The 17381-nt window shown below is 34.9% G+C and overlaps 1 protein-coding gene across 1 annotated transcript; it reads right to left on the bottom strand.

The window, feature by feature from the left end:
- Nucleotides 1-860: 860 nt before the first annotated feature.
- Nucleotides 861-3530, bottom strand: LOC127167958 (uncharacterized). The gene is made up of 2 exons (XM_051114396.1): nt 3481-3530; nt 861-2557 (listed from the first exon to the last, which is right to left on the bottom strand). Exons 1-2 carry the CDS (start codon nt 3489-3491, stop codon nt 961-963), a joined length of 1608 nt encoding a protein of 535 aa, XP_050970353.1. The 5' UTR covers nt 3492-3530; the 3' UTR covers nt 861-960.
- Between the last annotated feature and the right edge of the window lie 13851 nt (nt 3531-17381).

Here is a 17381-nt window from a genome sequence, read left to right as displayed (position 1 = left end):
TTGTTTATAATTTATGTCATTGTCACTAAAACTATGATAAGTTTTTTGAACACATTTAATTTTGTTTCACAGAGAAAAAAATAAAAAATTACATAGACATTGGTGCACAAACAAGGATATGTCCTATGTCTAAAATATAAAGAAGGAATAAACCAGTCTTTTCAAATTTTGCGTACTCACACACACACACACACAAATAATACATAATAAAAATAAAAATAAAAATAAATAAATAAAAGCACAGTAAACATTAATTGAAAAATTAATAACTGACTGCTACTGCTAATATTTGCTATAGCAGTTTAATGCTTAATTAAGTAAACAAAGACAAAACTACATTAGTCTATTTTCAGATAACTGACCTGCACTTTAAGTCCTGAACAGGAATCTGTACACTTCCACCCCTCTCTCGGGCCTCGCATCCATTTGGTGGAGGCGAAACGTGTTGCCAATCAAGACTAACCAATTAATGATTTATTAAGAGTTTTATTATTGAATGGAGAATTCCAAAATAATCACTTTAGTACATTCGTCAGGCAACAAAAACAATAACAACAGCACTATATATATATATATATATATATATAGAAAGAAAGAAAGAAAGAAAGAAAAGAAAAAATGGCCAAAATGGCTGCCAGGCCACCGGGAATTCTCATAGTGCTCCCGATGGCCATCCGCCCCTGGAAGAGATCAACCAAGTTTGACACAAGTAAACAAATCTGTTTGTGGTTGTGACATTTTCTATGAAATCATCCAGTATCCAAAAAATTTAAATACTAATTAACAGTGTAATTATAGTATACAGGAGATTAAAATGTTCAAGCTTACCAGTTAATTTGATGCTATGGTTAAATGAACATTATTATCTTCAGATTTACAGCAAGTGACCTGCATTTATTACTCATTGTAAATAGTTTTCCTCATTGTCACTGACTGATCAATTGTCCTGTCTGCATGTGTTCATTGCTTTTTTAAAAAAAGATCTATTTTTGCCAGACCTGCCTGAAGGTAACTCAGACTGTCTTTATTGGCTTCTTCTGCTTCAGCATTTCTCCTCATTTCCTCCAGCTCTTGTACCCAGTTTTCTTTCCCAGCCTCCCTCACTCTGGGGATGAAGAAGTCGAGATGCTGAAGAGTGAAGGCAGAGTCTGGTTTCAATGCAATGTCAGACAGATTCTTGATGGTTCTGTAAGCATTGAACAGAATAATTGACTTTTGTGTTTCAATCTCCTGCAGATCTTTCTCAAGTCTGTCCTTTATAAATGAAAACTTCTTGGACTCTTCTTCAGCTTTTTCATATTCTTTTATAAAGTTGTCAAATTCTATCTTTATGTTGGAGTTTTTGATGATGTATTTCTTGTTTTCTTTGACGTGTTTGCTGTGATGACACTTCCCTGTGCACACGGTGCAGTAGCCGTTTTTCATAACTTCACATTTGCTGGGATCAGAAGCCCACCAGCAGCCAAACTCATGGCAGTTTTCCTCACAGACAGTGCAGGTCGTCGCCTTCCTGTGCTTCCATGATTCGCTGTCAATGTGCACCTTCAGTTTCACAGTCTTTTTAAAGCTAATGGTAAAGTTTTTACACTCCTCAATCTTTTCCTTGTTTTGCATTATTGACTCCTGAATCTGGAGTTTTTCAGTCTTTTTCAGCTCAATCTCTTGAACACGCAGCTGTAAATTGCACATAAATGCTTCTAATAGAATACGCTTAATCAGGACATCTGAAGTCAACTCTAAACTTCTTCTATTCTTTTCATCCAGAGACTGAAGGAATTTCTTCATCTCTTCCACACTGTCTTCCCAGGCGTCTCTTTGAGCACGAATGTAACGCTTCTCATTGTGACGGGCGTCAGCCTGTCGATTGTTGAATAAGTAATAGACAGGTTGGCCACTTTTGTCTCGTCTGCAGGGGATTTTAGCTTTATTAATGGCACCGATGACATTTTTGGGTGGCAGACCATCAGAGTGTGTGATTAAAAACACAATGTTGTTCACAATGTCTTTCCCAAACAAAGACAAAACTGAACTGATAATGTAATGCTGTCTGTCTGAGAGACGATTCTTGGCCGCTTGAATCACAAAACACACCGCATCAATTTCACGAACTCCATCATTGCTCTGAAACAGAGTGGCTAAATTCTCAGCAACTTCCAGATCTTTTTCCAGTCCTCTAGTGTCTCCGTAGCCTGGAGTATCAATGATGGTAAGTGACATGGGACTCTCATCAGGAAAGACCTCATACATGGTGATTTCAGAGGTTTGTGATTCTGATTGATCTCTGGCTTCTTCTTCTGTGATTTCATACCATATTTCATTCTCAAACTTAACGTCCAGTAAGTAGTTGACCATGGTGTTGATGAGAGTCGTCTTGCCAGCGCCAGTCTCTCCCACCAGGAGAACAACTTTGTTTTGTTTACTGGTGTCTTTTATTCCATAAGTCCATTTTCGGACTTTTCCAGTATCATCAATCATTTTTCTCTCTGTATGTAGAAAGTATCGTTTTGGAGGACCTTCATGAATCAGAGTTGGTTTGTGTGGTGGAAGACTTGGCTGTCTGTAAAAAAAAAAAAAAAGATGGAGGCAAGTGTCAGAAATTTTATGTAAAATTAATTCAAACACCAATTAAAATGCAACATAATTTATTATATGCATTTTTAGCATGAATTAAAATTATACCATATATAATTACTCCAATTATAGTTGCTATTTAAACATATTCATATTGACCCTAAGTGCCGCATTTCATTTGCACATTTTTAAAAGTTGAACTCCTTTGAAATTGACACACTGATTTAATAACACACTTTTGTGAGAGGCTGAAAAATAAAGATGTTTTTGTAACCAATGTCTAAATAGAAAACCAATTCAAAAGCAGCACAATTGTTATTATTTGGCAGATAAAACCATGAGATTTTAACTGGACTGAAAACTGCAAGGAGATGTGTTTTTAGTTAAACTTGACTGTCAGAGTTTTTATTTTTTTTTTATTTATTTATTTATTTTTAATGCAGCCTGATGCAAGCACATTGGCTATGTCAGGTTAGTGCATTTTTACATGTTTACATAGAAAAAAAAAAGGGAAAAGCAGAAAATTGTTCTGTGTGAATGGCTACTATATAATCTAGCCTTCACTGCGTATCTTCGTGACATGGACTGGTACTAGGATAACAATGTAAGGTCACAAAATGTGTGTCAACCTATATTATTATTAACATGAATATGAAAACCAATAAACAGTACTGACACATTTCTGCTGATTGTTCTGTTTCTTTCTGTTTTGTTTCTTTGAGTTGTGACAAATACATGGTATGAAAATGACAATTGACGAAATGAATGAAAAAATGGAAAAAAAAAAACAGTTAATTACAGAGCATCACAAAAGTTAATATAGAAAAAAACATAAGATTTAATTACTTTCAGTTTTATTTTTAAAAGTAAATGGTTTACCCTCCTGTAAAAGTATGAATTTTATCTCACCTGGAATCCATGGTGATCGTTGGAGTAAAAATGTCCACTTCACCGTTACTCTCCAGTCTGCTTAGAACAAAACAATTCAGAAGTTTCTTTAGAATATGATGTTTTTTAATTGTATATTATATAAAAACAAACATTTATTAGGGACACTAAGCCCCAGCAAAACAATATGAGAGACACGTAGTTAAATAAATTCTCCTTCACACCAGCCACTGTAGATGAACAATTAGCTGTAACATAGGGACCCCTAAAATATGCTTGAGTTGTAATAATGCAGAATATTAACATGTATATTTTATTTTTGTTTATTTCTAAATTTGATACATTTGAGACATGACTCGCAAAGTGAGGTTGTGGTGTGCAACCCCAATAGATGTAAGACTATGAGTGTGTCCCAAGTTGTCTTCTTAATTTTATATTATTTTTATATTTTATACATCCATTACTCATGGCGATGAAAATAAATTTCCACGCTGGTGGAAACAACATGAGACCAGGCTTCCACGAATGTCAAGAGCAGCTCAGACGGTGTGTAGTGTGCCTTCAGTGCGGCTGGAAGATTTCTGCGTTCAAGTGCATGCAACAGGCTAAAGCTTGCAGCAAAGCACAGGCAAAAGTAATTACCATGAATGTGTAGGGGGAAAATATTAAGGAGGTATTTGAATTATTTATTAATGAACTAGTGTTTTCTGAGAAAGTATCGCAAAGACAAAGCTGATGGTCCTGACTCATCTTGCCATCTCCTCATTGGATGTGCCTTTAGAGAGAAAAGCATATTTAGGGATTTTATAATGAAAGAGTTTTTGTTTTCGATTTGAATTATTTCGTTTTAAAGTAGTATTTTAAAGCTTTCTATAGATATGTTTATCAAGTCAGTGAGGCAAGTACGCTATTCGCTTTCGGTTTATCAGAAGCGCCCCTGCTCAAAAGCGAAACTGCAAAAAAACATTTATTTTTCTTTCTTTATTTTATAAAAGCACAACGTTTTGCTGATGTTGTGAGTGCACACAAATAAAAATAGTATTACTCTTGTATTACTCTTACCTTTGTGAGCAAAAATGACTGCGTATTTTGAAATGTTTCCAATGCAAGTGATCGCGCTGGCGCCTCCATGTCCTGTAAAGCGCGCTTTAGCTCCCACTCTCCGCACAAACGATTGGAAATGCGTCTAACAGTGCACATTTATATGGGTTAAGCATTTAAACTAACACTGTGATATGCTTGAGAATTTTAGGCAAGTCGTGATGATTTGAGAAGGATAAATTGATCAAACATAGGCTATGATCAATTCACTGTCTGCCGCTGGCCGCTTGGTCGTTACTTTAAAAAAAACAAAAACTTACATTTAACAATTAAAAAATGCACGTCTTCTAGCATCGCCACAGCATATATGCAACCTAGCACTGGGATGCTGTCTATTGAATAGGTGACTAGACAAGCTTTCGGGTCAGCAAAGGGACTTTCAGGGAAGCACTCCTTGTACAGTCGCTGTGGCAAAATAGACAAGGATGACACAGTGTCTACGATCAATTCAACACACTTTTTCTAAGTGGTGCTTCTATCTGGACTTGACATTGAATCTTGTCAGATATGAGCAGTGTTGGAGGTAACATTACAAGTAACGCCAGTTACATAATAATATTACTTTTTTTCCAGTAACTAGTAAAGTAACACATTGCTTTTGAATTTCTAAGAAAATATCTGAGTTATTTTTTCAAATAAGTAACACCAGTTACTTTTTTCCCCATTTATTGATTGACAAGTCTCCTGTCGGGAAATTGGGAGTAAACATGATGTTACTGTATTCTAGACTAAATGTGAACATGCATTAATTCATCTCACAGATTCAGTATTCCTCAAAATGAATAAAAACAGTGAAATGCAAATTCAGAATATGACGCAACCCTGCAATAATTAAATATGTTAAATAAATCTAATATCCTTTATGTATTTAATCCCATTTTATTAACCAGTGTCTTTGCTGCTGACCTTCGATGATGCAATTCAACCATACTAATAAGCAAACATTGCTTTAGATAAACTAACTTGTTTTTTTTTTTTTGTTTTTTTTTTTTTTTTGTGGCTGAAGAGTGATCTCCTTCATAAATGTACTTTTTTCAGCCTGAGGTGAATTCATTTAAAAGGGCTTTTACATTAGAATTGTTTTATATTAAAAACAAAGAAGCAAGCCCTGCCCAGATTTAAAAAGTAACACATTACTTTCCATAAAAATTAACTAAGTAACATAATTAGTTACTTTTTCAGGGAGCAACGTAAAATTGTGATGCATTACATTTAAAACTAACTTTCCCCAACACTGGATATGAGTACATCACTATATGGCCCATGATATACCAGAAATTACTTCTTAAAAATGAATTTAATAATGGAACCATCAGTCACACTACTTACTGCTGGCCTTACACACATGAACTGATTAACTTTACAGGGGACGTACACAGCACAGAGAAACTGTCAACAATTGGGAAGCTCCACTAACCCCTTCTTATTTTTAATTTACATAATGCAACATACAGGGGACGTGATGTCAGTCAGCATTGGCCGTTTTGCATGATGGAAACCCCTTTGCCTTGCATAAATATATTTTATTCATTTTGATAATGAATACTTTGGATATTCATTACAAATATTTTTTTTGGAATTCTGAAATTTTTGTTTATGGGCAGGTTATAAGGAGTCAGTCGTGACATCTTTGTCTGAGCACATGAAGTACCCTGAGCACTGCAAATTTTGTATGTCTCTCTATCCTTATCTGACACACTCACTTCTGATCTTGCAGTCTCTACTAATGATCTGATGAGCTGAATCAGGTGTGATAGATAAGGGAGACATACAAAATGTGCAGGACTGGAGGTACTCAAACCAAGACAGGTTTGAGAACCACTGCTCTAGCAGAATGGGGAGCAGAGGTCTGAGGTTTGCCGTTCCTCTGCTGAACATCAGAACAGCACCGACTGAGAATTCAGCATTCATTAGAACCAGCATCATCTTGTCGGAAAAAGGATAACAGAATGGTTAATTAGTGCTTTCAATCAATTAAAATTAATTCAGCATATTAATATAATATATTTATATTTTCATAATTACACATTGAATCTAATGATAAATATATTAAGGAATGTATTTAATGGCACCTTTTTACTAAGTAGCCTATTATCAATGAAGACCAGTAAAACTGGCATTTTGCCATTGTGTGTGTGCATGTGCTTTTCTGGGAAAGGCAAGCGACTCACTGTGCCTGTCTGACCATTACTCACAGTCCCCAGGACTGGAATTGAGAAGCTCTGATACTGGGCTCCTCCCATTTTGGTGGTCTGAATTGCTATCAGTTTCATCATGCTTGATAACATGGTCTTAAAGTCTACTGCAACGCTAAACAAAGGATGCCAGGAATTGAGCTGAATATTTTGTAACACGTTCAAAAAAAACATTAATCACACAATTACCATTCCTGCAGTCCTAGAATTAATGTTGCTTTTAAATGGTATTATTATTATTATTATTATTATTATACAGGATTTAAATTAATCTGAAAATATTAACCCATGCATGAGGTAGTTAAAATAAGCTATTAATGTTTTGTTTTTTGTTTTGTTTTTTTCTGGAAGTGGTTAATGGTAGGGTTTGTCACTAAATAACTGACTAAATAATACTATTGTTCTAAATGAAAACAGTTTGATTCTACATATAGGCTACTCCACTTAGTTTATTAAAAAAAAAAAAAAAAAAAAAATCCTCTTTACTGTCACACCCATGGACTGCCATTGTGTTTGTTTTCCTCCCCATGTGCTCCATGACCTAGTTTTGCCTCACATTTCATTGTGTTCATTGATTTCAGGTGTGTCCTATTAATCCCTTTGTTTAGTCCCTGTTACTTAAGCCGTGTGTTTTCCAGTGTCTAGTGCTCTGTGTTAAATGTCTTCTTGTTCTCGGTGTCTGTGCTACTTATGTTCCTGCCTGCCTTGTAATTAGTTCTTTAAAGACTGTTTGTTTGAGTTATTCCATGTTTCCTCATTCCTCGCTCCACACAGTAACAGCACACCCGTGGCAATTACCAAAGCTTTTTTTTTTCTTGTTGCATTTAATATTTCCTTTTTCACAAACTGAATAAACTACAGTCTACAGTAATAATTTTTCAAATTATGTTTTAAGTTTGTGCTTAAAAGGCAAATAAAATTGAAAAGAGTACCTTGTGTCCTGAGGACTAGTTTTACAGTTTATCTGAATTGCTAAAACACTTGTTTTTTTTTTTTTTTTTTTTTTTTTTTTTTTTTTGAAACCATCACAAATTTTCTCAAAACCTTAAACAAATCGAAATGTTTAAACTAAATTCACAGAAACCCTAACTCTTCTGGCAAAATCAAACAATTGTTTCAAAACCATTTCACCTGTACTCAAAATCAAACAAAGCTTTTAAATCATGCACACATTAGTCAATACTATACGCACTACAGATCATTCATTAGACACTACATCAAAAAATGGAGAACACAGTGTCCAGTGCATGTAGTTACCAAAAAAAAAAAAAAGTTTATTGTATAATCATTACTTGTTTTGCAATTAAGTAATCATTTTGCAATAAAACAAAAAAACAAAAAAAAAAAAAAAAAAAAAAAAAGAGAAAACATAAACACACTCAAAAAAAAATCACATCTAAGTTTGGTGAATATACCAAAAAAAAAAAAAAAAAAGGAAAAAATACCCACACACCACACACATATACAGTAATTGTGCCCTCCTAAAACAGTAATCTTGCAGAGCTATACAAGAATATATTAAAATGACCAAAATACAGTGTATAAAATATGCAGTGTAAATAAAAAAAAAAAAAAAAAAAAATATATATATATATATATATATATATATATATATATATATATATATATATATATCCATTCTTCTTTTAAACTTTCTAACTGATTATGGTAGCTACAGAGAATCTGCTCAAATTTGGCTGAACTCTTTGTTCGGCCTCTGTCATTCGATACACAGTAACATGGTCTATCACAGTAGCTCTAATTTTATCTGAAAAGACTTGGTTTTGCTCTTCCTTGTCCTCCTCTTTCGCCACCTTGTATTCACACTCTTTACCTATCAGATTGACGGATGCACCTGTGCTATCTGTGCACTCTGAACTGGCTTATATTTTGTATATTTAAATATTTAGAAACAACTGTGAAGAATTTTGAATTACTGTGTGTAAACGATGATAGCCGTGTTGCAGATGTGCTTAACTTTTGCTTTATGTTTAGGGTTTTGCATCACAAGTTCATCACAATGTGTTTAGAGTTTTGCAAGAAGAGTCCATGAGATCTGCAAACAGTGTCTAAACTGCTAGAGGTTTCGCAGAAAGAGTGATTTATTTGACAATTTGGTTTAGAGAATGGGGTTTGGTGTTTTAGCAAATGTGAAAAACTGTAAGAAACTTGAAAGCTAATCACTGCGCACACAGTCATCTGAAGCTGCTGCGTAGGGGAACACAGGGTTAGTTGTAACACACGTGGTTTAAATTTGTTCACACATGCTAGCATAACCAAATTTACAGTATTTACTAGTTGGCATAACAACACTATATAGAGAAAAAAGTGTGCCAAAATTCAAAAGCCTTTTGAAGATATTGCTGAATATTTACCTTAGTAAAAGTAAATTTTCTGTCTGAAGTAAATTTTTCAACTTAATTTTTTTAGTATTAATTTAAAATGAGACAAATCTGCTATTATTTTAATCTCCAATATGTTATTTATCAGTTTAGATAGTTTATTAATGCTTCGCAAACCAGCAGAAGACACTAATCAGATTTTAAACTCCAGTCGCGCTGATGGGGAACGTTGTAACACTGTGTTACAATCTGCCCCACTATATTAAACTATGCTATTCTATGACATTAGCCATGTAATTTACTATTTACTTTTATGGTTTTTACTGAGAAACCACAAGAAACGGGCAAATAAAGGCTGACAATTGATGTTTAATGTTCAGAAATTATTATTTCAAGAAATGTAAAGCATTGTGGGCATGTAAAGCATTTGAGAACTTTGGAGGGAGGGGAGTGTCTATAAATGTCTGAATTGTTTCATCTATTTGCGCACACTGTTTTGAACTGAACTGTTTAGTGTGTTGTGTGTGTGTGTGTGTGTGTGTTGCGATCAGGGCCGTCCCATGCATAGTTGTGGTGAGTTCTTTGTCAAACTCGAAAATTAGATTATATTTAATTCTTTAGAAAAATGACTTTATTTTATTTGCAATGGTTAATAATAATAATAATAATAATAATTGTTATTATTATTATTATTGTTGTTGTTATTATTATTATTATTATTATTTATTTATTTTTTAATTATTATTATTTTATTTTATTTTATTTTTTTGTTCTTTCATTCGATCAGATAGCATTTTAAGCTGTCATATGGTCATGTTACCACTTGCCCCTCACATGTTACAACGTATCCGTCCTATGGGGCATGTTGTCACATTTCACTTCCTTTCTCTTGAGGTAAATAACGAAAAACGTATTCACTGTAATTACGAAACAAAGCGACATATTTGTACTAGACAAGTGTGAAATTAATGTGGATAAAAATTATACTCTGAACCCCACGTGGATTTACACAAACTGAGAAATTCAAAAAGTGTCAGGTTGTGCTCTGCTATGTCATGTCTGCACATGCCCTTTGGCTTTCTTGGAAAATGCAGCAGGCTCAATGTTTGTTTGTTTTTTTGCTTTTTTTTTTTTTTTTTTTTTTTTTTTAACACAGTGTGTGTATGCAACATGACAATATGCATCAGTCTCCCTCTATTGTCAGATGTGTTATTATTTGACTGTCAAAAAGTATTATTCAAAATATTTCACTGTCCAAAGACTTTTAATAATGAGAGTAGGCAGCACAATGTACAATGTTTTTGGTGACTTTCTCATGTTTAGCATTGTAAATTGCAGTCATATAAAAAAGCTTGTCTAAACGTCTGAAGTAGTTTTAAAATCTTAACGTTTGAAAGCAGATTGATAGATGGATGATGGCTCATTTGAACATTCTGCTTATGTATGTATATATGTATGTACGTATATGATATTTTCCCCAGTTTTGATCATTTTTAGGAAAGTTTTTATTTTTTTTATTTTTATTTTTTATTTTTTTAAATAAGTCCAATCAGTTAGAAAAGGAATAGCACACCAAGTCAGAACAATTCTAAAGGTCTGGCCCAGGTTTGGTGGTTCTAGCTTTAAAGCTGTAGGACTTACAGTATTTTATATTTATCCTGTAGAAAGTGTCAATGTAAATGAAACTCACCTGTAAGCTATAACTGCTGCTGGACTGAACCTCGCTGAAGATGTCAGTGTTGTTGTTGTTGTTGTTGTTGTTGTTGTTGTTGTTTTTTTTTTTTTTTTTTTTTGTTTGTTTTTGTTTTGTTTTTTTGCCTGCAACAAAGCAATTCCTTACTTTGTAAGAATATTTTTTTTTTCCTAAACACTTTTTTGAAAACACCTTCTTGTAAATTAATATAAACAATTACTATATTTAATTTCCTACACATAAAATCTTTTCAAGATAAATTCAGCATAAATGTGAATATTCCCACATACCTGGAGTCACTGAAGAGTATCCGGCTGAATAGCAGTCAGCTCTGACTCTGTTAAATACTGCTCTGTTTATTGTTAAATTAAGTCCCTCCCAGTCAAACCTGTATTAACTAATATGTGAATTTGCAAGAGACAACACATCTTAGTGTGCATGCTTTCAGAAATGTACATTACATATTAACTCGCCATTTTAATATAATGCAAATTAAATAGCTGTTACATGAGAATGAATAGATACCCCCTCCTCCCAAACATACTGTACACACTGAAAAATCACAAAATATCATCTGATTCCAAGACTGGTATGATTCAAGACTTGTTTAATATTTAATTTCATATAAATAATTGACAAGTTCAGATGCAAAAGCCTTTAAATCCATCTGACATTTTTCTTTAAAATAAGCATTTTTTTAGGCTCCTATGAATAGGTTTCTATGTAAGTACCGTCACTTCTAATTGAGCTGAGGCTGGGATTTAGCGAGTTTGAAGTAAAAGTATTTGATGGACGTATATTATGTGTCAAAAGCATTCACTCAGTATCATTATCTCATTTTTGACCGAGGTGGCTTTTAGCTGGTTTTGCATCTGAAGTCTTCAATTATGTTTGAAGACACATAAAATGAGTCAGCAGACACTCGTTGACAAAGTGCTGCATGGTTTCTGGTTCCCCACAGCCAGGGACCGAAATTAAGTTTTTGACACACCGGCCAAGTTGGCCGGTGGATTAAAAAATCAACCGGCCAAGCTTATCTTTTACCTGCCAAAATTCTGAACGATTTAACACAGATATATCCAAAGCACGTTATTCATACGTATATTATGTGTGCTCCGGAAAGAGAGGAGTGACAATTAAAATAGGGCTGGACGATATGGCAAAAATTCATATCACGATATATTTCTTAATTTCGGTCGATACGATATAATTCCGATATCGATACGGACAATATTAAAAAGCCTCAGGAAAAACACACACAATGGATGTCTGTACCTACAAATGTCTGCAAACTGAATTTGCACAGTCTATAATACCTCCAGGCTCCTCCTATTAAAATTATATAATTTATTTTGAAAATAAAAACAGTACAAAAAAAAATAAGGTTCATATTTTATTTGTATTTAGCCTTTACAAACAGGAAATGTGAAATAAACTATCAAATAAATAAAATTCTCAGACTCAGCTTATTAACAATAATATATTTCCATTTAAACTAGAACAGGCTGAATATTCATATAAATTGAAACAACAAACAAACTGCTTCAGCCAGGATAAAGAAACAAAAATAATACAATAAAATAAATAAAGAGTGAGCAACAACAAAAACACATTGCTCTGGCCGGTACATTGTTGAGTGTTGATTAGGGATGCTCATTTTAACCGGTTAACTGTTAACCGACAGAAGAATTTTGACCGATTAATACAATCAGTTAAACGGTTTAAAAGGTCTTTTTTCAGTAATTCAGTAATCAAAATATTGTAAAACGTTTTCTGGATGGTTAAAATAAAATGAAATTGCATTTTTGAGAGAAAAAAGATAAATCGCGTAGGCCTATCGTTAAGTCGCATTTTATTATTAAGAAAGACCTGGTGTCGACGCGAAATATTTACAATACACTATAAACATAGGCTAGGCTATTTTAGTTCCCCTCACTCCACAAAAAAAAATCCTTTCAATTTAACAGTATTTAGACAAGAACAAGAATGAAAAATATAAGAAGCTCGGCGACAAGACAAAACCAAACCATTGAGGCTAAAGCGAAACTGAAACTAATATTGTGTCTCATACGACACAAACCCAAATGTCTCCGTATTCAAGATGTATTTGAATGCTAAAATATTATTTGTTATGTAAACCTGGTTTTGTACTTCTCGCATTAAAATATCCACACAAAAAAAATGTTTGCCATAATATCACGGCAGTACGTTGATAACGATTAAGCAGTGTGATTTTTTTCCATATGTTTGGCTGATTGTGTGTGCGCGTGCGGCGCCGGCGCAATCACTTGATTTTTTCCTTCTAACAGGGGAAACGACTCTTTACAGATCATCAAAACTGTAAACGGTTTGCTGTTTGTAAAATAAAGAAAAATAGGATGCCGCTTTCAGCCGTCTTCCTTTCGCGCAGCACAAAAATGAACGAAAACTCTGCTACTAGCTACTTGTTGCACTTTCTTTTGTTTGTTTTAAGTAAAAATATTTATTTTATAGGCATATTCTTTCATTATATATATAGCCTAGCTTTATGATGTTTTTCTCCATTCGCAGAAGCTGCAGGTGATGCGACGTGTCCATGTGAATCCTCATGTTCTGTTATTTGCTGCTTTTTGCGCATGTAAAATTAATCCCGGAAAACAAATGTTAGTATTTTAACGGGTCACAGACACTTATCCTTTCTAAAATAATTATATTCTAATTTAAAATAATCTTGTCGGTTAACGGTTAATAATCGGTTAACAAGCGTCGGCTGTCGGTTAGGAAAAATAACCGAAATGAACATCCCTAGTGTTGATGACACTCTATGACAGGCTCTAGAGGTTTCTGGCAAGAAATATTATTCTGGTAAGAAATATAATTTCTGGTCAGGGGTACTCATTTTGTAACTAAAACTTTCCGCGACGGAACTTAACCAACTACTGCTGAGCGCTGGCAGCGTGTCTGTGATGTACGTCATCACGCAATTCTGTTCTGCTCTTTCTGACGGCTGAGCACTTAACGTCATTCAGTGACAAATGCTAATGTATAAAATTATATATATATACAAATGTATATCGAAATATCGGAAATGGGTTTAAAAATCGTATCACCGTTATTGAAAAAAATTCTATCGCGATATATATTGATATCGAATTATTGTCCAGCCCTAAATTAAAACATCAATAAGAATTCTGGTGGTGGCTTTTCTTCCAGTTCGCCAAGCTTTCTTTTTGAAGGCTGGCTGGCTCCAGTTAAAAACCGCCACATCTCCCCACTAGCACGAAACTACCGCTACGTTGAATGTGGGATAGACGGAAATGACGTGAGTGCGGCGCTCGCGTTTCACTTACGCTTCGGTACGTCGCATGCAGACGGGGGCGGGGGAGCATCACAGAGATCCGCGAGACTGATACTGACTAACATTACTGGTGAAAAGATTTACTCGCCATGTGGCGGATGGCGCTTTAAATTTAACTCGCCAGACAGAGAATTTGCTCGCATTTGGCGAGTGGCGAGTGTTAATTTCGGACCCTGCCCACAGCTACAGTTCAGTTTGGTGGCTTGGACCCACCGGACAAGGTTGACTGCACATCGACCGTGTCCTGTCCGGAATCAGTTTAGCATTGACCAGAGTCGTCGAGAAAGGTCGAAACCGGGAGGACAAAAGGATGGCTCAGTTACGAGGGAGTGGTTCACAACATCAGCTGCTGCTCCCTCATCACTCCATGCCGAATTAGCTGTCATATCCTCTGGCGGCGGGTCCAGCCAGACAGGTTTTCTCGATGACAGGCGAGCTACTGGATGCAGTGCGACGTCCATGTTGAGTGGCAACTTGTCATTCGCTTGGACTTTAGTCAGCAGCTTGGCAGTGGCCTCCTGTCATCGGAAATGTGGTGGTGGTATGTTGCTGAGGACTGGCAGCCATGGTAAAGGAGTGGAACGTAAAGTTCCAGTGATTATGCACATAGACGTATTTAGCTGAACGTCTACAAGCTTGGTGTGGGATGATCTGGACCAGACTGGTGCACAGTGCTGTTGAATAACACAGAGCAAGTGCAGTGTCTGGGCACTTGCACTCCAACTTGTGCCAGCCAGTTTGCTGAGTAGATTATTTCGAGAACTGACTTTGGCTGCTGTCTTCTTCAGATGATCGTGATATGTTAATGATCGGTCCAGAGTAACGCCAAAATACGCTGGATTTGGGTCATGATCCTTTGGCCCTTGAGGTAGATATTGAGCTCCCGTTTGGTGTGTGCATTGTAAAGATAGACTGAAGATACTAGATACCGCCTTAGTTGCACTGGGTTGGAGCCGCCATCTACTGAGGAAGTCCACCATTAAATCCATGTCCTTGTTCAGCACGTTCTCGACCTCATCAAATGTCTGATGTTGGGTCCCGAGGCAAATAGATGAATTTGCGGGACTGCGTTGCTGGAAGATTATTAATGCGGGAGTCCATTTGCATGTTTTCTCCAAGAACTGTTTTTGTCTGCCAGGTGTACTTGAAAACGTCTGTCATGGAGGAAGAGTTCTGAGGAGGGCTGAGATACAGTACTGTTACAAAGAGTGTTTTTTTTTTTTTTTTGATATTGGGCAATCACAGTATTTGGCAGCCATTTAGTTTCTCTTCTCCTATATCACTTGCTTTGTAGGAATTAGATCATGGATGTTTTGTTTTGGCGACAGATCCATAAAGGGTACAGTAGCTCCTGGCTGATGGCTCCATAGCTGTACTGAATGCACTGGTGGAGGTGCGACACTAATGGGGCAATAATGCAAAAATGCCCAGTGGTGTTTGCTAGCTGCATACCTCAGCTATTTGATGATATAACAACTCAAATTCTAACAAAACAAAATCAACAGTGGTGAGTCAACAGTTATGCAAAGTATCGGTTGGTGCAAGCAGTGTGTCCTGAATGATAAAAAAAAAGCATATGATTTTCTACTGTGGATCTGCCTACTCTCAGAATAGTGCTTATACAAACTCACAGTTTTTCATTTGAACAAAATAGTGAGAAAAATAGGTAAAATATATCTGTTTTCAATTATTTTGTAATATGTGATTAAATACTGTAGTTTCCATAATCTTTCAAACAATTACTTTATGTATGTATTTTAGCATTGTTAGATGCTAGTGTTTTCTGTCATGACTATGCAAACATTTGATTTCAAACCCAGTATCATAGCTATTAAACAATTTCTTGTTATGATTTCAAATCTCTATTTAACCTCGCAATGATCTCAAAGTAAATAAGAGCTGTTAAGTCTGAATTTGGGACGTTGGTGCCAATAGTCACGTGGTTAGTTTCGATTCCCGTCTGCTGATCCCGGCCCTCTCTCCCCTCTGCTGACAAACTAGTACTACTACTTAATTATTTTTGTGGTGAAATGTTGTGTAAGAACTGGTATGACTGCACTGTACCCCTAAATTGTCTAGTTTGAACTTGCCGTTTGCTAGCAACTGATTTCTTAATGGAAGCTTTGCATTCAAATATTTCAACTCAGATCAGTGTTTTGTGTCTAATTATTTTGATAATAATAATCTATCAAGCAGCTGTGTAATAAGTGAGATAATGTACATCCAGCCAGTTGTTATCGCAAAATAAAGATGTATATTATGCCTTACTTATCATCATCTAAATTCAAGTGATAAAGGATTTTGAAAGTCTGACAGTAATCAAGTAATCAGTAAGTGTTGAGTGCTACTGTAAGGTTAATTCTGCCTGGTTTAAATGTTTCAAAATAACAAAATAACTGAAAATAAAAGAAATCAAAAAGTAATCAAAAAGTAATTAAAAGTAATAAGTTACATTACTTTAATAAAGTAATTAAAAAGTTACACTACGTATTAAATTTTAAATCAAGTAACTTGTAATCTGTAACCTATTACATTTCCAAAGTAATCTTCCCAGCACTGGCATTTATTTATTTGCGCCTGCAAGTTCTATCAAACATTTTTCTTGTTTTCTAGTTCTGTAGAGTATTGGATGAATTCTATTTTCAAACTGTCTTTGTAAATGAACCACTGGAGTTTAGATTCTGTTTATGCCTTGTGTGAAATTTCACAGCCATCTATTTAAGTCACTGTTTGTGTGTGTGTGTGTGTGTGTGTGTGTGTATATATATTAATGTATTGTAAAATTAAAGCAAGAATGATATTTTCTTTGTGTAGGGGTTCATTTACTAAAAAATGACTTTTGTCTCTTTTGTTCATTCTTTAATAATTGACATGCATTAGACTTTTTCGCTATATCAAATGCAGATTGAACCCTTGACAAAGAGTTTATCAACTTCAAGAAGATTAAACAAAATTACTTTCGGATTCTTTATTCTAATAACTTTTCTAAAGTGAGTCTTTTGTGAACTGAACTACAGCAACCAAATAAAAAAAACAGTGCCGAATGTCTAATAAATCACTTAATTAATCACTACTGGCAAAGCAGTAACAGCAAATATTATGAGTAACAACCAGCTCATGATACTGAAATACTTTATTGTAAACATTATATGTGTTAAATCCAGTCACCAAAGTAAGGCTTGTCACTGTATGTACTTTCACTTGGATTTCAAAAAAATCCACACAAAGGGACACATTGAGACAGGCTTATGAAT

This window comes from Labeo rohita, chromosome 7 (genome assembly GCF_022985175.1).
Source record: "Labeo rohita strain BAU-BD-2019 chromosome 7, IGBB_LRoh.1.0, whole genome shotgun sequence".
Classification (NCBI taxonomy): domain Eukaryota; kingdom Metazoa; phylum Chordata; class Actinopteri; order Cypriniformes; family Cyprinidae; genus Labeo; species Labeo rohita.
This window is presented reverse-complemented; position numbering and strand designations above follow the sequence as displayed.